The following is a 21,585-nucleotide window of genomic DNA, read 5'->3' as shown; positions in this document are numbered from 1 at the left end:
GGAAAGAAAAAAAAATGTAAGCAAAAATAAAAAAGCAAGATGTCCTGCTTTTAAATTAAAGCGATCCAATAAAAGGGAGGTGGTTATTGATGTAGTTCCACACTGCTCTGTTACTGAGGAAAGCATGATAAATAAAAGTAATCATCACTGTTAAAACTTGCCTTTTTTCCAAGAAACCAGAAATGCCTACTTTATCAATGTTTCCCCAACAACAAATGGAAAGTCACACCTAGCAGAGGTGGTCCAAACCAGATGGCTTGAAAATAATTGGATTTGGGGGATTTCTACCTTCAATCAACAAACCATAGTCGGGGGGGTGAACATTAAAAAATGATCTTCTAGGAACCGACAGTAGATCCATAAATATAAAACGTCACCGCAAAACCAATCTATCCAATCTTGACTCAGTTGAACACGAATGCAACAGGTTTGAAACATAGAACAGATCAGAGTAGTGTTGGGCGCTTCATAATTTGCTTTAAGTGTCTTGTACTTGTTACTTTGCTTATATAGTTGTGCATTTTCATGGAACTGTAGGCGAAAATTCGACCTTCATATGTACAGTAATGCTTATTGTATATATTGTCCCTGTTATAAATAATAAAAAAAAAAGTCACGATAAACTCAGTAGATGTTCAATACACTAACATACATGGCACGTTTGGAGGGCAGTGTGACAACAGCTTTGGGTTCATCCCTTAATTATCAACAAACCTTTGTATTGTTGTAACTGCTTTACACTAGGAATACCACTTTACTGCTCAGTATATCTTCCTCTAATACTGCCTTGGCATCACCAGCTCGGAGGCATTGCAGCTTGCAATAGTTCATTTGTAGAAATGATCTGTTCAAATTACAAACAGGTCAGTGTTTTGCATTTACCTGCATTTGGCCTGTCACAGGTGTCAATTCCTCTCCCAAACTAATATCCCCTTTGATCAGTAGTTAAATACATGAGCATTATATGGCAAGCACACTCAGTTTTTTTAGTTAACTAGAAAGCAAAACCAGAAATGTAACTTCATTTCCAAATGTGGGTCGCATTGATTTCACATTATTTATATTTTGATAGGACATTTTCACGCATTGACACTAATCTAAATATGTTGATTATTTCTCAGAGGTACTCCCTTTGTCCAGAATTCAATCAATCACTTAAACAATCAATCAGTTTAACAGTCTTCATTTCAAGACAACCTTTCATACAAGGGCTATGTAGCATGTTTTATATTAGGTAAAAATCTGAAGCAATGAAAACAAACAACCAACAACAACAAAGTTGGACGTAAGAAATTGGACAACACAAGACAAAGACAGAAAAGTGTCTTTAACAGAAGTGACGTTTCAGGATCAGGTTTTATTCTCCACGTTTGTGGGTACAAACAAAGAATTTAGCTCCGGATTCCAATGCTTACATGTTATAAAGAAAATAAAGTAGTACGAGATCTGCAACAAAAGATATTATTCATGGCAAAAAAGGTAAGAACAGGGGCAGTTTGTGGAGGAGAGTTTGTTTTAACCATCAGCGCTCTGTAGCTCCGACCTGCGGGTTAAAGTCTGAATGACTTGTGACCAGGATGAGTTGGATCGACAGCTATTTTAGCTGCCCTTTCACTGACCCTGGACCTGTGCAGGTCATGAATAGATGGAAGGTCAGTCGCGATGATCCTCTGGCTTGCTTGGGTTGAGGGAAGGTTGAGGAAACTCTGGAATGATAAAGAGGCACATACAAAAAGAGTCAGAATAAAAAAGAATCCTGTGGGCTAAACATGAAATGAAATGAAAAGATAAGTGTAAAAAATAAATAGATTTCTCTATTTTAGTCTTTAGTCTCTAATGTGGTGTTTTGGGCATTGCTAACAAGCTGCTTAGGTTTTGCTATAGCTCTGGATGTTGGAGATAAAGGAGTCAGATGTATTTCTCTTTGTGTTGAATAACTGCAGTAAAAGGTTCTGATAACTCTATGCTTCGTTTGAACATTTATGTGGCCTAGTTGCTGTGTGTTTTCTAAGGAACTTTCTTACTCAAACACGGCCAGTTCCATTGGCTCTTCCAGCTAAAACAAACACTGACTGTGAATTAACATAAAAAAGAGGGAAGATATTCCCAGACAAAACTTAGCAGAGGCTAAAATGATGATGTCCATGGCAAAACAAGTTAAAAAAATCCATCACCTTTCTAGCCAAATATCTGGTGGTTTGATGGTTCAGAAGACTTTCAAAGTGTAAATGTTTATTCCAGCACATTGAATTCCACCATTGAGGAACATTTATTCAAGAAGTATTAACATTTCTTAAGACTTTTCTAACTATAATGCTTGCCTCCGCTGACTGTTTTCACAATATAGGACCTTGAAGGTGATCAACTTAAATGGAAAAAAATATTCATTTTACATTTCATACCTTTGAATTTATACATTTTTGAACTGATTGTCAAATAAAGCTTAGACAAACTGCATTTGTTCATATCTTTGTTGGCAATCATACTTGAAAGCAATGTGTCAGCAACTAATGTCTTCAAGTTTTAGAAACAAGCAGGACATTGTATTTCAAGTTTTATTGGATTTAACTGTGATAGCTGACCAAATTCCAAACCACAAATTAAAATTAAAATTGTTGATATGGACATCACTGAGTATCCAAACACTGTGACATCTGCTGAGTGCTGGGATTTCTTAGGCAGCAGCTGAACAGTAAGTTATTTAATTGAGAATAATCTTTTTTGCCATTGGTAGGGGATTAAATATCAAAACAGCGGCTTGTACAACATGTTGCTTACAATATATTCAGTGGTCTGAACTTAACAAATGATTCCAGAAGAAACACCAGGTGATCTGGCAATAGGATTATGGCTTGGGGAAAGAAAGGCGTAAGAACGCACAGTCTGTGGCAGTTTGCTGCAATTGCCACTGTGTAGCAAATCAGACATTGTTGTATTTGACATTTACAACTATTCTTAACACAGCTAATAGCTACATTCTCCCTCTCTATGGTAACATACTTAAATGTGGTCCATTTAGCACATTGACATAAAGTGATCATTTTGTTTAGTTGTTTTAGGTACTTGGAGGACTATGACAACTGATCTGCAGTTTGATACCATTGTATACAGTATTGTCTAAGATTTAGTGACAGCCACGTGCAGCATCTTTCATATTTATTGGAAACCCTGGTAAAGATGTGTAAAAAAAAAAAAAAAAAAAAAAAAAAAGCTGAGCCAAAACTTGTTACAGTAAGCAGTATAAGATTAATTCACTTAAATTAACTTAACAGCAAACTGACTTAAATCGACGCCAACCGGACTTTCGTTCAGTTCTTTCTGAAAGCGTTTCGACACCTATCTAGGACTTTGTGAATTCTGCTGACTTGCACCATAATTAACTTAATGAAAACCAATTATTTTAATATATTTACTGAGTTATGAGAATCCCATATCCAAAATTGTGTTGAAATGATTGGTACCCAAAACAAATGTTATTAAATAAAGGTAATCCAAGCATTTTCAATTATGCTGAGTTTTTTTCAGTTGATTAGCATGTCTACACATTTTTAATTGTAATCTACAACTCCTTGTTTCCCTGTGATATTAAGGAGGCAATTCATATTAGCCACTCTGCAAATTGAAAGCAAATAGGAAAGCCAAAAGACCATGGTCTTCAAGTGAGAAAGATGTTTGTTAACCTATACAAATCAGGAAATGGCTACAGAAAAGTAGCTACTCACTTAAACTTGAAGAACATGGTAAAGGAGGTTACTGGGATGCTTATGAGAGTGAACAGCTTCATGAATAAGAACTGTTCAGTAACAATCTTTTGGCTAAGCAATGAACAAATCAGTTCAAAAATAGCTCACAGGACACACAGTTAATTCTAATTTGACCATGCCAAAATAAGTGGGATAAGGTGAAAATAAGAGAACATAAGACAGGACCGATGGCTAAAGATGGCAGTTGTTATGAATTGGTATAATAGACAAATATGTTTTGTTTGATTGGTATCTTCATTCCAAACTATGCAATACAATCATCAGATTGCCTAAGAATGTCTAAAAATAACATACTGTTTATTATTAATATTTACATCTATATGGTCTGGCAGTGGGTAATGCTGTTGCATTGCAGCAAGAAGGTTCTGGGTTCGAGTCCAAACCTGGGTCTTTCTGCATGGAGTTTGCATGTTCTCTCTGTGCATGCGTGGTACTCCGGCTTCCTCCCACAGTCCAAAAACATGACTGTTAGGTTAATTGGTCTCTCTAAATTGTCCTTAGGTGTGAGTGTGTGCGTGAATGGTTGTTTGTCCTGTTTGTCTCTGTGTTGCCCTGCGACAGACTGGTGACCTGTCCAGGGTGTACCCCGCCTCTCGCCCATTGACAGCTGGAGATAGGTACCAGCACCCCTCGTGACCCCATGAGGGATAAACAAGTAGGAAAATGGATGGTTTGACAGTGGAGCCTAAAAAATATGGCCATTTTAATTTGCAAAGTTTAATTTTAGGTTAACCAAAACAAGAAGCTGAAACTCCACACGCTGCAATGGAGACAAAGCAACGTGTTTAAAAAGTCTTTTCCCTAAGCCAACTGTTGTTCTTTGCAGTAAAACACAACATGACTCTGTCAGCTATTTCACTGCAACCATGGTACAAGATTTGAAAAGAATTCTGACTTTAAAAGAAGGCTCCAGTAAACTTTACTGCAGATTTCCTCAATCACTCTATTGGCATGTGCATACAATGCGGCACACAGGACCATATGGGAGGGGAGGCACCCTCCGGCATTTTTCTGAGTGCAAACAATGTTAAAAGAAAGTGTGCCCCCCTCTTAGCTAGTATTTTGTCTGTTTCTAGGGGTTTCTACTTCATTTTTGCCTCATATTTTTTAATAAATACTGATTCGTAGTTTGTTCTGGGTGGTTTTTGTACACTTCCTGTTAGATTTAAATATCATTTAAATGTTGTAAAGACCAGATGATTAATACACATTACTTAAAATTTATCGAGAACATCCCTTTGTTTTTGTCTTTACTTCATCTTTTTTTGTAAATAACTAATACTGAAATTAATTTTAACACTATTCTACATGGCAATAAGACATGCTGGGCTCATCAAAACCATTATTTCCGCTCTACACAGAAATAAGTGTACTTGTTTATTGCGTCATGTCATGATCAGTTTGATGGAAGACAGTTGCAATTTGTTATCTAGTCCAAATATTTCTGTGTTCAGCACCTGATGTTCTATATTTTCTTTGAAAAAAAAAAAAAGAAAAACTGTGGTGCTTGTTTTCTGTGTCTCTCTCTTCGACTAGATCCGTTTGAAGCTTTCATCATTTTCTCAATCCGACATGAGATAAGACGAATAGACCTTCACAAACGAGACTACAGTCTGCTGGTGCCGGGACTGAGGAACACAATTGCTTTAGACTTCCACTTTAACCGTAGCCTGCTTTACTGGACAGATGTGGTGGAGGATAAGATCTACAGAGGAAGGCTATCTGAGACTGGCGGTATGGCTGCACACTGGGGCACGCACAAGGACACCAATGTACATAGAAAACGTGTTATATACTCAAAAGCAGCAGTGCTTGGATGTATTGAATTTAGAAATTCATCTTTTGCTTATTTTTTTTTAATTCTCAGATCACTGCAATCAAAGTTTGGAACACTAATTGAGAGAGATCTAATTGTATATCTTCTACACATATAGTGCTATGAAAAAGTGCCCTCTTACAAATTTACTTAGCTTTTGCTATTTTGTCACACTTAAAGGTTTCAGATCATTGAAACAAATTTAAAAAATCGGACAAAGAAAATACGATAATTCTGTCTATATTGACTCTATTGATTCCTTTAAAAAAAGGAGCTCAAGACAGGTTTATTCAGACAAGCTTTTAGGTAAATACTTAATGTTTGTGTAAACTTATCTTACTTTCTTTGTTTTATATTAAACACATATTTGGACCTTTGTTACTTGCAGTCTGTAAAGCACTTTGAATTTTTTCTGTAAAAGATGCTATATAAATAAACTTTACTCACTTACTGGCTTACTAGACTTTTTCCCTCAGTATTTGTTGGTATGGAGCAAAGTTGATGGTTACATCTTTTACAGCAAGTTGTTCAGGTCCTGAAGCAGCAAAGTGGCCCCAGAGCATCACGCTATCCCCTCCATGTTTGACTTTTGGTATATTTTTGTGAAATACTGCTAGCTTTACATCAGACATAACGCTTCACTTCTGCCTCCTCATTCCACAGAGTATTTTTCCTTTAGACGGAAAGTTTATCAATATGTTTGGCAAATTTGAAATGGGCCTTTTGGATAATTTTAGTTATCATTAGTTTTTGCCCAGGAATTTTCCAATGTTTTTTTTTTTGTTTTCTCAACTTCTTGTTGTTAAGTAATGGGCCCCTCAATCGAGACAAGGGAGGCCAGCAGTGCTTTACATGTTCTTGATTAATTTGCGAACTCCTAAATTTCCAATGTGCTTTTGAGGTAATTTTGGTTGGTTGGACACTCCAGGGAAGGCTCAGCCCTATTCCATGTCTGTTCCAATTATTGATAAAGGTACTGACTGTGTTTTTTTTTTTTTCTGGATTCCAAAAGATTTCCTAGATGATCTATTGCTTTTTGGGAGATTTTAGCCAACCTAATGTTGTCAAACAGGTTCTGTTAAGATGATTCCTTTATTCTACAGTTCAGGCAGTAATCTAGCCTGGATGCAACTCATGAAATTGTGCTCTGCTTTTGTGGTTAATCACATCTAAGCAATTACATTTTGGAAAGTTTTTCTTTCTTTCTTTTTGAATAAATAAAATATACATTTTAGCAATGATCTTCGTATTTATTTAGGTTGTATTTATGGGATAGTAAAACTTGTTTGAATCTAAAATGTTTAGTTGTGACAAAAAAAGTTTGTAAAGGGGTTGGTACATTTTTATAGCACTGCACTTAGCTTCAACAATTTAGGTTCACATTTTTATCACAATGACTAAAGATGAAGAATAGAATTGGATCAAATGTCTTCAATATGGTACAAGATTTTTGCTGCACAAAAAAACACTGAGTCTATACTTGGTCTTTGTATTTTTGTCAGTGGTAGTTTTATTCCTGTGGCACTGCAGAATTGGCCTCTCAGCTGTATCTGTTTTACTCTGGTAAGAGCCTGTCATGAAGGACACGGCATTTTGCCACATGGACAGTACCCCCACTGCATCCTGTGTTCTATGAATTCATTGGAAGTCACTGCAGTACAGTCACGTTATTGTCTTGTCAATATTGTTTTAGGAGTGGCAGGTATTGAGGTGGTTGTTCAGCATGGGCTGGCCACCCCTGAGGGCCTGGCTGTGGACTGGATTACAGGGAAACTCTACTGGATTGACAGCAATTTGGACCAGATCGAGGTGGCCAAGCTAAATGGAGAAATGCGCACCACACTAATCGCGGGAGGCATGGAGCATCCACGAGCTATTGCTCTTGACCCAGGACAGGGGTATGTTTTTCAATTCCTTCCAACGAGACAAATGAAAGTGCAATGTATTTGTCTTCTCATATACTATTTGGGGTTACGGTCTCAAAAAGTGCATTAAAAAAATGCTTTGGCTCTTATTCCTGAATAGCAATATCTTATGGAGCAAATCCTACCTGCTGTCAACAGCAGGATGAGATGTAAATTGGATAATTATCCAATATTTGAACTTTTTATGTATGAACAATGTTTGAAAACAAGCTTAAAGGCTCATTTGGGTACAAATCTAATGTCTTGACAAAATCTATATCCCAAAATATCCCAAAATGAAAAAAAAATATTAAGACAATGATAAATCAACACAAATTAGTGTAGGTTTTTGAAGTAGAATGTGAATAGGTGGATTTTCTTTTTAAAATGTCTGTCTTGCGTGCATTTTTATTCATTGTCCCTGGGTCAATACTTTTTAGATTTCCTTTTTGTTGCAATTCTAGTTGCAAGTCTTTTGGGATTTGTCCCACACAGCTTTGCATATCTGGAGGCTGCAATGTTTGCCTTTCTTTCCTTTGTTTTCCCATATCTAGCTCCTCCCATCTTTTCATCAATGCCAACTTGTTTTACTGCCCTTGCTGAAGAAAAGCAACTTAAAGCATGATATTCCAAGACCCATGTTTGGTAGCTGAGATGGTGTGTTTGGTTTTTGCATGCAGGTCAAGACTTTCAGCCTTTGTTTCAATACTTATCTGAATATAGGTCTATCCATCTTCCCATGAACTATTATTGATCTCTTATTATTATCTCGTATCTTATTATTGTTGGCTACCCCCCCCCCCCCCCACATGTGACTTATGTTGGCTTTCTTCTTGCTTGTCTTCCATAAAGGCTAGATTCCTTCAGTACAAGACTAATAATTGTGCCACCCCTTTGCTGTGGATCTTTGCAGCTCCTCCAGAGTTGCTTATTGGTTTATTGCCTGTTCTCAGATTAATGTTCTTCTAATCCTGGCCTATGAGGTTTGATGGAACATTATGTTTGGTTGGTTTGCTCTGTGAGAAATAAAAATCTAGAGATAATGTTTAATAACCTTACTCTTCTTTAAACCTTACCACAGCTGTACTTTGGAACTGTTTGGTGTGCACCTCATTTTTTATGATTCTGTGTCTTCGTCAATGTTTTATAAGAAACCTCTGAGGCTATTTTACACAAAGGTCGACTTTATTCCCTCATATGGTGACTTGTAAATAAGATGGTTTGCAGTGGATTTTATGTACGGTTCTAAAAGGTGCTTAATAATAATGCCAGTATTTTCAGACTTTTATTTTTGAAGAACTTTTAAAATCATCCATCATTTTCTTTCCACTTTACAATTTCCTGTAACTTGCCTCACATAAAACTGTAAATGTAACACAATGACTCATTCCTTCATTTACAAAAGATCTCAAAATAGTTCATTCTTTATATTTGTATGTTCTAAATGGAGTACTTTTATGCCCAGCCATGTCGAGCAATTGTTGTTGCAGCATTTTTCCTTCCAGCAGGCTTTGACACACCAAGGCTGGGGTTCAACCACTCACCGGCTGAGTCACTGCCAACCCAAAAATCCTGTCTCGCTTCTGTTCTTTTCTCTCTCTCTCTCTCCTTTGGACTGTTCGAATCTATTCTGCAGGTTGTCCAGCAACAGCAGCGGCTTTAGAAGGAATGTGTTGTACAAGAACTAAAGTCTGTCTTTCCTTCTTTGGTCTTCTCTTTACTTAAAAGAAATATTTTAAAGATTTAGGGATGTGCAAGTAGGGCAAAGACAATGATCACGTCTGCTGCTGCTGCTGTAACCTGATGTCACCTTCCTGCAGCCATTCCTCTGACTTGGACACATACCGCGACTTTTATCAGTGCTCTGTGGCTCCCTGAGCCGGTTATTGGACCTGGGGAAAAGAGCTGAATATCCTTCCATTAAAGTATAATGTTCAGGTTTTGAGCTCTGCATTGCCTGTTGTCAAAACACGATCAAAGTAAGTTGCTGCTTCAAGGCTTTATTTTGCATTTATGATAGTGCTTAAGGCGGACCTTTATAAAATTTAATCTAACACCTTTAGCCTCATAATATTCCTTGTTAATTTAAAAAAAAAAAAAAAAAAAGGATGGGACGAAGATGGCTGTTACCGTTAAGTGATTATTTTATATTCTACCTTCAATTACAAGCTGAGCTGAATCATGTTATGGCCAACGTGTAAAAGATGACTATCTTAAAGATTGCCATCACCTTTAGAAAATATGAGACTGTGAGAGCTTTGTGTGAAAACTAAATTATATTTCTCTGCTGTTGAAATGTTTCCAATATTTTTCATTAGATATCTACCTTGTCGTAATTTTGTGTGGGAGCCAGCCAGACGTTGAACACTTTGGCAAAACCCAGACATTCCAAAAATCAATTTAACACTTTTAAGGAATGAGTTATATGCTCACACACTCTTCCTATTGTACTCGTTCACATTTGGAAGGATGACCAGAGTACTTTTCATGACTGTAGAGAGTAGGATTAATGGGTGCTTTTGGTGCCTAAAGGCGCATTTCCATTACGGAGCAATAATTCTAATCTTATTACTTGAATCCACTCAAAGGAGTGGGCCATTGATCACTGAGGCCTTATCAAATGAATAAGGCTATTGATCTGGACAAAGATATTTCGTCCTAACACGGTTTTGTTGTCGTCAGTATGTGATTTAAATTTGAACACCCATTTTCTTGTTCATTTGGGATGACTTAGTAGACAGCGAATGGACAGAAGCAGTGTTCTCCTATAGGAAGACTAAGCAAACTGCCCATGTGACATGGCACCTTAGTTTTCAAGTTTCGGAGCTACCTTTAACAGTTTAGCAGAGTCTATGCATTAGAACATCATGAGTTTGTGGCTACTTAAAGTAGGTGGATAAAAGTTGGCAAGCCTCACAGTGCTGCTGTAATAAATAAACTAGTTTTATCTTTGTAAGAGGCTGTTTAAGCTATAGACCCTATAAGAGTAACAAAAAAACTCTGGGTTGGCTGAATGGCAAAGTTGGTTACATTTAAGACAGACAAAGTGTACCGATACAATGAATAAACTATGAGTTCAACACATTAAAAATCATATGATAACTGAGTCGTGCTGATGAAACATAAGTTCTCTGTTTTGGGTACTGTATTTGGTACCATGGACCAGCTGCTCTGGAAATATGTTGCTGATACTCCTGATCTAAATTTGTGTGGTCACAGTAAACTCACCCTTCGTTTCTGCTGACAGAGATTTTATCCAAAGACATTTGCTGAGGGTTTAGGCTAGGGCTGGGAGATATAGAAAAAAAAGCATATGGATAAAATAGAAATAGATCATGTTGATCAATATTGACTATCAACAAATGCAAAATATAGATCTTAAGTGCAGCACCTGGCCATTTTATGCTGTTAGTTAGCAACCTATTTTTAGATACAGAACACATAAATACTGAAATAAAACTCAACTGTTTTTAAAAAAGGAAGAAAAAAGCATGCTCTCTGAATTCTTCGAAGCGGGCAGAGCATTCCTGGGTCTGCGGTTGTGCTCGGTTGGGAGGATGTAACAACTGTAATATTAACCTACATGGCTAGAATGCAAGAAGGAAGGAAAACTGCTATTCTGTTGAATTTTTATTGAGCCCTTTATTTTTTCTGTCATTGATATACGTCTATTGATCGACATACACTGCTCAAAAAATAAAGGGAACGCTTAAGCAACACGATGTAACTCTGAATTCAATCACACTTCTGTGAAATCAAACTGTCCACTTAAGAAGAGACACTGGTTGATGATCAATTTCTCCTGCTGTTGTGCAAATGGAATAGACAACAGGTGGAAGCTAGAGGTAACCACCCCCAATGAAGGAGTGGTTGTGCAGGTGGTGACCACAGACCATTTCTCAGTTCCTCTGCTTTCTGGCTGATGTTTTGGTCACTTTTGAATGCTGGTGGTGCTTTCACTCTTGTGGTAGCGTGAGACGGAGCCTATAATCCACACAGGTGGCTCGAGTTGTGCAGGTCATCCAGTGTGGTGCATCAATGCGAGCTGTGGCAAGAAGGTTTGCTCTGTCTGTCAGCGTAGTGTCCAGAGCAGGGAGGCACTACCAGGAGACAGGCCAGTACATCAGGAGACGTGGAGGAGGCAGTAGGAGGGACACAACTCTGCTGCAGGACCGCCTTTCTGTAAGGAGGAACAGAAGGGGCACTGCCAGAGCTCTGCAAAATGACCTCCAGCAGGCCACAAATGTGCATGTGCTTGCTTAAATGATCAAAAACAGAGTCCATGAGGGTGGTATGAGGGCCTAACGTCCACAGGTGGTGTTTATGCTTATAGCCCAACACCGTGCAGGACGTTTGGCATTTGCCAGAAAACACCAAGATTGGTGCCCATTGGCGCCCTGTGCTCCTCACAGAGGGAAGCAGGTTCACACTGAGCACATGTGACAGACGTGACAGAGTCTGGAAACGCTGTGGAGAACGTTCTGCTGTCTGCCACATCCTCCAGCATGACCGGTTTGGCTGTGGGTCATTAATGGTGTGGGGTGGCATTTCTTTGGGGGGCCACACAGCCCTCTATGTGCTCGCCAGAGGTAGTCTGACTGCCATTAGGTACAGAGATGAGCTCCTCAGACCCTTTGTGAGATCTGTATATAATATTTGAAGAAAGTTCCTTAATAGGTAGGTAGGTATCTGTGTGTAATGCTCACTACCGTCCTTGACTTTAATGGGGGTAGCTAACCTGAGTTCTTTGAACGTAATGTAATCTTTACCCTTGGTATTCCAGATGTTTAACCCTCCCACCACAAAGTGTACATATAAAAATGGGAAGCAGCCCCAAAAGCTCTGTTTACCTCCACTCTGAGAATGCAACAGTTTAATTTTGGATTAGGAAAATTTAAATAAAACATTTACCCTTTAACATTCACTTTTGAATCTTTAACTTAAATAGAAGTCTACTCCTATCACTCCGAAACAAAAGGAAACTTAAAGCCGGCATCTCATTTCGTTGCAGGCCTGAGTGTAGTGTAGTGCAGGTGCATTCTTCCTCTTACCCGTCTCTTGTAATAAATGTCCCAATAACCTCACAGCGTCCGAAAAAAGTCTTCCTCACAGTTACTACCCTGGTTCCATCAGAATGTTTTCCTCGAGCCCCGATAATCCGCATCACGGTCTTCGCTTTTTGCATTGGCAAGTCCCCAACCCTTTGAAAGTCCTATTAATTTTTCCCCATAAACCTACTTTTTATTTTTTCCTACTTATTTATTAATTAATTTATTGCCTGTTACAAACTATATGATAATGAAAGCAAACTCCAGGGGGGTTACGGATGGATGGATGGATGGATGGATGGATGGATGGATGGATGGAAAACTCACACTTTTTGCCCCCATAACTGAATAACTGGGATTTGCTTGTGCCACATATTTGTATGTAAAAATGTTTGTCTTTGGTGGTCACATCAGTGATGTATATTTCCAGGCATTGCTCAGCTGTGAGAAGTCACCTTTAAACAGATGGTGTCCCATCTGCAGGCCTGTCATAGATGTTGAGAGTTTCACTGGAACATTGACGCTGTTTTTGGACAGTCATCAGGGCGACTGTTTGTGTTACATAACACAGATACAACACTACATCCACGATTACTGTGTTTTTCATCTTTTTTGACAAAGAAGATGCAAAGACACTCTTAATTGCGTTCAGTACTTCATTGCTTGCCATCTTTGACAGCAGCAAAATAAGGATTAATGCTAATTGGCACTTCTGGTTTCTGTTTCAAGAATTCTGTTCTGGACTGACTGGGATGCTACATTTCCAAGAATTGAGGCTGCTTCCATGAGTGGCAGTGGGAGACACATTGTGTTTAAGGATATGGAGATTGGAGCCTGGCCTAATGGACTAACACTGGATCATTTAGAAAAAAGGATTGTTTGGACAGATGCACGGTTAGTAATTTCAAATTATGTGCAAAACCTACAACCATTTAATGCATGTATGTCATTAAATATGGCACAAATCACACCAGAGTCCAAAGAAAAAAAATACTTCTTATTCTCCTAGTGGGCATTAAATTATGCAAGACATGCAGTATTTAGAGATCTAAAAAAATTGCCACTCTATGTTTAAAGTGGGTCTTGAACAATTTAACAGTTGCATCAGTGGATTGGAAGGTTTCACTTTGATCTCCCTTCATCATGTCTTTTAAGGACATATAAGCAGAAGCTTAAACTTTGATATGGTGTTGGTTTTTTTTAACAGCTCAGATGCCATTTTCTCCGCACTCTACGACGGCACTGGGGTCATTGAGATCCTGAGGGGCCATGAATACTTGTCACATCCGTTCGCTGTGTCTCTCTTTGGTGGGAATGTCTACTGGACAGACTGGAGGACAAACACATTAGCCAGAGCCAATAAGTGGACAGGTCAAAATGTCACTGTCATCCAGAAGACAAGTGCTCAACCTTTCGACTTGCAGATATTCCATCCCAGCCGGCAGCCGCAAGGTAAGCACTATGTGGTATCACTCGATATTGATGTAAGACACAATGTCTTTTAAAGTGAAAGTCAGTCTGATGCAGGGATCATAAGGCAATTACAAAATAAAGCCATGCATAAATTAGTTTTAGCTTTTACCTCTGCCTTCATTTGATCCAAATCGGATCTGGCCGCAATTGTTTGAGACAGATTATGTCTTGTCACAGCCATCATGCATACCGGAAGTGAGAAGTAATACATAATTTGCACACATTTTTTTTTTGCCATTCGGTCTGTGTAGAATAATCAGATGACCAGGTATGCATAAACCTGCTAAAGGTGAAAGACTGTATTGCTACAACAAACAATAAGAATCACAACATATCTGGCTCAAACCCGTCAGCAATGATTCAGCTCAAGACGTCTGCATTATTTCCCATCGGGACTTTCTGACTGGCAATAAAGGGGAAAATGACCTAAACCAGAACACGTCCGCTAAAATATATGACAGCCACCAAGCTAAAGGTGCTAGTAGTGTTGATGCATACTGTGCTTTATTGAAAGCAGACAGGGACAAAACCACTGCAAGTGACGCTTCTTATATGGACCATCCTGTTAATCGCGGACTCAGCTTCAAAAACACAGACTGTCTGGTCATGCTGAATTGCTCATTATTTTATGATTTAAACATTATGAAGAAAATGTACTTGGGAAAATGTACTAGGACCAAAGGCTCATATGTTGCCACTCAGTGGCAAACCTCTACAGCTCTCAGTTGCCACGGATGTCTCAAATAAAGGAAACAGAAAAAAAAAATATTGATTGGGTGTGAGATGATTTTCTGTCAGATAGGGTACATAGCAAGTTACTCCTTGTTTTTTTAAAGAAAGTGATGACACTGCAAATGGCATACACCAAGCTCTATTAAACACTTTGAACAAAGTATTAACTTGTTTTATAGACATGCCATATTACCTTACCAGTGAAGGTGATGTTTCATTAGTTTTTATGCCACAACTGTCTGTGTTTTATGCAACCAAGAATTTTTCAAACAGCATAATTTGTATTTGTAGAAAGTGAAGAAACTGTGCAGCAACAAGTAGTGGGGGGGGGGGGGTTATCACTGTAATACTCTATGCTTTACAAAGCTGGAGGAAACTATTTATGTTGGAATTTTTTACAGCATCTTGGTAAAAGGAGAAAACTGTAGTTTTAGTGGTTTTAAAACAGTAACTTTTCATATCCTTGGCTTTTTATGTACCTTTCTACTATATACTGGCCCATGAATACAGAAATGAAGGAAATCATTATTTTGAATATTCTGCATGTTACATTTGAGGTATGGTGGACGATGTCTTTGTAAAGGTAGGTAAGAAATACCCAAGTCCCTTTCTGAATAACTGCACACATTAAACTCAAAGCCAAACTCAAAGCCAAAAAAGATTGTCCATTACACCTTTAACATAAATGTTAATAACAAAAACAACAAATCAAGCCTAAGCTAAAAAAAGTCGGTTTGAACTGTAGATGATCAATCAAGATGTTCTTCATCTGTTTTTACGTTGTCAGTCTTAAAAAGCAAACAAAGAAACTCACCGTCTAATCTAGGATTTGCAATAGTTTGTGCTTTTTGCACTAGGTTTCCAATAACAGGGAAGCACTTTGCAGACTTCACTTTGGAATGTGATATTGTGACATTTTACTGGAAACTATGCTGTGTCCATTCTATAACTGTTAAAAAAAACATTGTTTTTATGCTAGTCATCCATGCTTTTTCCACCTCTGGTTTATGTTAGCCTTGTTGGTGAAGCCCACAAATGTCATAGGCTATGGGGAATTCTTTTTGGACCACTTCAAATCGAGTAATTATCCGAGAAAACCTCCTCGCTTGTCATTTTATGCTGACTTTTCTCTATTCTGTTTCCTTGCCCGTCAGCCTCTAACCCATGTGAAGAGAATGATGGACGTGGTCCCTGTTCACATCTGTGTCTCATCAATTACAACCGCACCGCGTCCTGCACCTGTCCACACCTCATGAAGCTTTCCGCCAACAAACAATCCTGCTTTGGTGAGCAAGAACACCGTCTTCATTTTTCATGCTTTCAGCATGTGTTGTCCAGGTACAATGTAAGCTGCTGTCTTTTACACGTGGCTTTCTTCCCTGTTTATTGGCATTTATAACAGATTGCTATTGCAGCTTCACCAGCCTCTCACAACAGAGATCATGAAAACATAATTAACTGTTTCATTATCTCGCCATTCTCTCGCCAGCACTGAAACGGTTCCTCCTGTATGTGCGGCGTTCCGAGATCCGTGGTGTTGACATTGACAATCCCTACATGAACGTCATGACAGCTCTGACGGTGCCAGATATTGACGATGTCACCGTGGTGGACTTTGATGCTCAGGAGGAGAGGATCTACTGGGCTGACATCAAAAGTCAAACCATCAAACGAGTGTTCATCAACGGCACACAGCTGGAGACCATTATTTCTTCAGGTGGGAGCAGGCCTTTAAAATCTCTCTGTGGAAAGTCTGAATGGGGAACCAAATAAGAAAGTAATATTCCTTAAAAGCTTTTTTTATTTATTTTTTAACCACTGTGTATGGTTTATTTAATAATAGTAATCGACACTATGCTTTCAAGATGCAAAAACACAAGTTGAAGTTTATTTTTGTATACAATTCAACATTGTTGTTTGTTGTGCCTGCGTTGTCCAGTCTAGTCCAGTTGAAAATGTCAGGAAAAATGGAATGCACAATATGCTACATGGTATGCTCTTCCTTTCTTAGACATAGCAAACTGCCGGGGTCTGGCCTTAGACTGGCTTTCTAAGAACTTGTACTGGCTCAGCTCGGAAAATGACGAGTCACAAATCAATGTGGCTCGCTTTGATGGGTCCCTGAAGACGTCCATCATCCACGGCATCGACAAGCCAAGGTGCCTCGTACTGAACCCTGCCAAAGGGTAAGTAGATTAGAGTAGTCTGCGCATCTCATGAGTGCATCACCTTCAATGTGTAGTATAAGGAAGTTGACTTGTACAAAAGAAAGATCAAAGCCCTGTTGGAAGGGAAAAAAATCCTCCACAGAGCCCCTCCACACTTGTTGTCACTCCTGGTAGAGGTGTGTAAAAATCCTTTTTCTAAATTCATCTTTTTTTTTCTTTTTTTTTTTGCCGCAGAAGAAACACTGAACATTTTAGAAAAATCCACCCTTAAATTTGAGCACATTTATTCAGTAGAAAAAAATTTCCCACATAATGATGTTTTTTCATCTCTTCAGGTCGCCCCACAGGTGTTCTATTGGGTTTAGATTTTTGGTCTTGGCTTACCATGAAAGAATGTTTTTCTGTTGAACAAATTATTGTGTTAATTTGGCCCTATGATTTTGGATAATTATTGTATTTATTATTAAAGACCCAATCAAAATCCATCTTCAGTTTCTATTTCTGCTTTCATCTCCTTTGAAAGGAAAAAGACCCACAGTATTATAGATTCTCCACCATGATCAAGAGTTTTCTACTGTAAGCTCATTTTTAGTGTTGTCTGACTAAACCACATAGTTCTGGTTAAAGTCCTAGATACTTAAAAAAAATGCCAGTAGCATGTATAGTAATTGTGCAAAGCAAATAAGTGTAATGTTCTTGCTAATCACATTTATTTATTTTTGTCTTGAAGATGAAAAGGGCATTAAAATTTTGATTTATTTCCAAATGTTTTATTGTGGCAAGTTGTTGTTGCAATAATATGTGGATTTAATTGTATTTTTATTCACTATTATTTTCTAGGCTTATCAAAAATTGTGAAGGATGCTACATGCATTATTTAAAACGTATGCAAAGAAAAATGTAAAGTACAGGTAAATGGTAATAATGAAAACGGAAGGAAGGGAAATGAGGCAAATAAAAGAAAACCGCATGACTTAATGTTTGTGTAAACTTCATGTTGTCTGGTTCTTAACTGAATTACTACCACATATCTTTATTTTGTTACGCAGGAAAATCTACTGGACAGATGGCAACACCATTAACATGGCCAACATGGATGGGAGTAATAGCAAAGTCCTCCACCAGAATCAAAGGGATCCCGTAGGTCAGTTTACGTTTTGTCCAGTTAATTAACCAAGACCACCCATTTAGTTGTATCTCACTTACCATGAATATTGATGACCAAATTAGAAAGACTGGCACAATCAGTAGTCATACAGTTTTCCACTAATAGCACTAATGCACTTGAGGTGCTTAATAATGTGACTTGAACTGGCTGGCAGGATGGAAGATGGGATGGTGATAACTCTCTGCAAACAGCTTAGTTATACAAAGACAAAGCAGAAAATGTTGGAATTTGAATATGTATAGAATTAAATTTGGAGAGAATGTTTAGAGTGAAGTTTTGAAATTTTAGTACTCGATAATTTATTTTGATAATCATTTCAACTAAACCAAAATGCTTGCATATCAAGCACGCACCGTTTTGTGAATTGAACCAGCATTTGGTATCTTTGACAGTGTGTCCAGGTACCATGTCCTGCTAAAAATTAAAATCAGCATCTCCATCAAGCCTATCATCAGAAACAAGATGAAGTAGTCTAAAAGTTCTTGTTAGATGGCTGCATTGACTGGAGTTCAGAATTCACAGTGTACCAACACTGGCATATGACCTTCACTGACTGAGAAAACATCACACTGGATATCAAAGCAATGTGCATATTTCTTCTTAGCCATTCTCCTTCCAGAATCCAGAACATTGATTTCTGAATGAAATGCAAACTTTGCTTTTGTCTGAAAAGAGAACTTTGGACCTCTGAGCAATAGTCCAATTCTTTTTCTCCATAGTTGTCTATAATTATAACCTGGCCAGCCAGATTGATGATGTGCAGCAATCTACATTCTGCACATTATCAATCTGGGCCTGCTCCCATCAAATCCGTACAGAAAAAATAGGGACATTCAGCAGAATTTCCCGAGCTGATTGGGGGAGGCGACACCTAGTGCCCACCTACCAAAGGTTGGTTTTAGCCAATCACGGTATCAAATCAAAAAGTAAGCAGCAGGTGCCGAGAGAAACCACAAGTTTACACTGGTCAAGGCACTTCTCGCTGTTCTTCTTTCAAAGAAGAAATCGTGGATTCTGAGAAAACAGATGTGATAGCAGCAGCTATGCATGTGTCACCCTGTGCTGCCATTTTATTTTGGTCCAGCTGTTGACTCAGCAGCTCTTGCTTTCGTCCCGGCTGGTATGTCTCGCCTAAAACCAACACTGTGGCAGGATTGGCACAAACCGTTTGTGGTTCAGGCCAGAACGATTGAGATGGGAAAGGGACAAGATGGATTTTTGTGTGTTTGTGAACGTACAAATACCGCAAGGATTTAGCTTGCAGGCAAGGTTAGGTTATGTTAGAGATTTGTTTACACAAGCAATGCAACATTAGTGCCTCATTTGTAGGATTCATCTGTGTGTAGTCGCTTCTTGATGTGTTGACTACAGCCTCACTACACTCCTTGTTAAGCTCCCCAAATTCTTTGGTAGATTTTGTTTGACCATCGTCTCAAGGCTCTGGTTATCCCTGTTGCTTGTACACCTTTTCTCACTACACTTTTTCCTTCCCCTGAACTTCCCATGGATATACTTGGATGCACTCTGTGACCAAGCCATTAGCAATTACCTTTTACGGCTTACCATCTTCAAGAATTCTAGTAACTGTCTTCTGGACATATGCTGTGTCTATCTTGCCCATGATTGTGTAGGCCATAATATAACCATTAGAAAACATTTAGACATTAAAAAGGCGTTTTTTCTAAATTTGTCTTATGTAATATGGATGTGGGGTTTTCGTTATCTGTAAGCCAAAAGCATCACAACTACAAGAAATAAAGGCTTAACATATCACACCCCATATGTAATAAATGTTTAATAGGTTTTAGTGACAAAAAAGTACATAACCATTTTATGAAATGCATTTTTTAGATACACCTGTAGCAGTGAGATTTAAAACATCATGATAAACATTGAAAAAAAACATGTTCAATAAATGAACTAGATTTCTACAAAATATTTTGTTTTTATTTATACAACAATCTATTCATTCATTTATTTAATTATCTAGCTTTTAATTACTTTGGTTGTGCTGGTTAAACAAATGTTACCTTGATACCAAGTGAGGTTAGATTTATTTGTATTCATTGAATTAATGTTAAACACTAAACAAAACAAAAATAAAGATTTTTGTATGACTGCTTGTAGGCCTGTTTGATGAAACAAAACATCAATCTGAAAACACACCAAAATGATGAAATGCCAACAAAAGATACATTGGTTCATTCAGTTAATTTCTTAGTACCTTCACAAAGATACTGGTTTTATATCAGGCGTGTAATTTCAGGAATAAATTGCATCCAAAACATTCTGGGCTTAAGGGGTTAAGAGTTGAAGGATGAACCAACAGTGAGAGTCAAGTAAAAAACACACGATCAACTATTTTGTAAAGTTAATATAACTAAATTTCTTCATTCTGAAGAAAAAAAGAGGGCCTTGAGGTGTGTGTGTGTGTATATATATATATATATATATATATATATATATATATATATATACACAATTTTTTTATTTTATTTTTTTTTTACACGTCACAGCTTTGAACTGCATTATATTGGGATTGTGTAGTATAGAGCAACACAAGTAGTGTACAGATATGAAGATGTAAAGTAAAAGGATAATTCCAAGGTTTGCACGTTTCTCTCATTTTTCGCCTTTCCCAATAAAATATATAGCATTCAGAATGTTACTTATAAGACTCAACAGAAATGAGGGCAACTTAAAAGGAAAGAAAAAAAGTTTATATTACAGTTTTTAAATAACAATTTAACAACAGAGACTCCAAATTAAGTCATTTGATCAGTTTATCAACTTGGTGGGTTATTTAGCAATTTGTAATGCTTAAATTTAATTTCTTTGGATACTATCATTATCTCAACAATTAAATATGATTAAAATAAAATAAATGTAGGTTTTTGTATAACAGATATATTTCAGCTGCTTAAAAATGTACTGTAGCTCTTTCTATGGGTTGCTTTGCTTTGGTTTTTTGGCTTAGTAGTAGCCCTTGCGTCTTTGTTTTCATCTGATCATGCGTGACACTTCTACTGTTGTGGTTTGTGATGAACCCATTTCAGAGCATCGTAAACTACCTATACTGTCACCGAACATGACGTACTGACATGCGTTAGACCACTGTACTTGAACACTTTGAAAGACCGTTGTAGCCCAAGTCATCGGGAATTCAATTCAATTCAATTCAATTTTATTTATATAGCGCCAAATCATGAAACATGTCATCTCAAGGCACTTTACAAAGTCAAGTTCAATCATATTATACAGATTGGGTCAGATTATACAGATTGGTCAAAAATGTCCTATATAAGGAAACCAGTTGATTGCATCAAAGTCCCGACAAGCAGCATTCACTCCTGGGGAACCATAGAGCCACAGGAAGAGTCATCTGCATTGTACATGGCTTTGCTGCAATCCCTCATACTGAGCAAGCATGAAGCGACAGTGGGAAGAAAAACCACCCATTAACGGGAAGGAAAAACCTCCGGCAGAACCGGGCTCAGTATGAACGGTCATCT

The 21,585-nt window shown here is 37.9% G+C and overlaps 1 protein-coding gene across 1 annotated transcript in view; it reads left to right on the top strand.

Moving 5' to 3' along the window:
* The window catches only part of lrp1bb (low density lipoprotein receptor-related protein 1Bb), a 394,708-nt gene that overhangs the window by 223,013 nt on the left and 150,110 nt on the right, over positions 1-21,585 (top strand). Inside the window, exons 24-31 of the mRNA XM_036139564.1 lie at positions 5,301-5,498; positions 7,274-7,478; positions 13,262-13,426; positions 13,740-13,984; positions 15,892-16,023; positions 16,227-16,454; positions 16,749-16,923; positions 17,955-18,049. Of these exons, the coding sequence (XP_035995457.1) occupies positions 5,301-5,498; positions 7,274-7,478; positions 13,262-13,426; positions 13,740-13,984; positions 15,892-16,023; positions 16,227-16,454; positions 16,749-16,923; positions 17,955-18,049 (1,443 nt within the window). The remainder of the gene's footprint in view (positions 1-5,300; positions 5,499-7,273; positions 7,479-13,261; positions 13,427-13,739; positions 13,985-15,891; positions 16,024-16,226; positions 16,455-16,748; positions 16,924-17,954; positions 18,050-21,585) is intronic.

This window comes from Fundulus heteroclitus, chromosome 7 (assembly GCF_011125445.2).
Source record: "Fundulus heteroclitus isolate FHET01 chromosome 7, MU-UCD_Fhet_4.1, whole genome shotgun sequence".
Lineage (NCBI taxonomy): Eukaryota > Metazoa > Chordata > Actinopteri > Cyprinodontiformes > Fundulidae > Fundulus > Fundulus heteroclitus.
The sequence above is the reverse complement of the archived record's forward strand: the minus strand, read 5'-3'. Positions and strand labels throughout refer to the sequence as shown.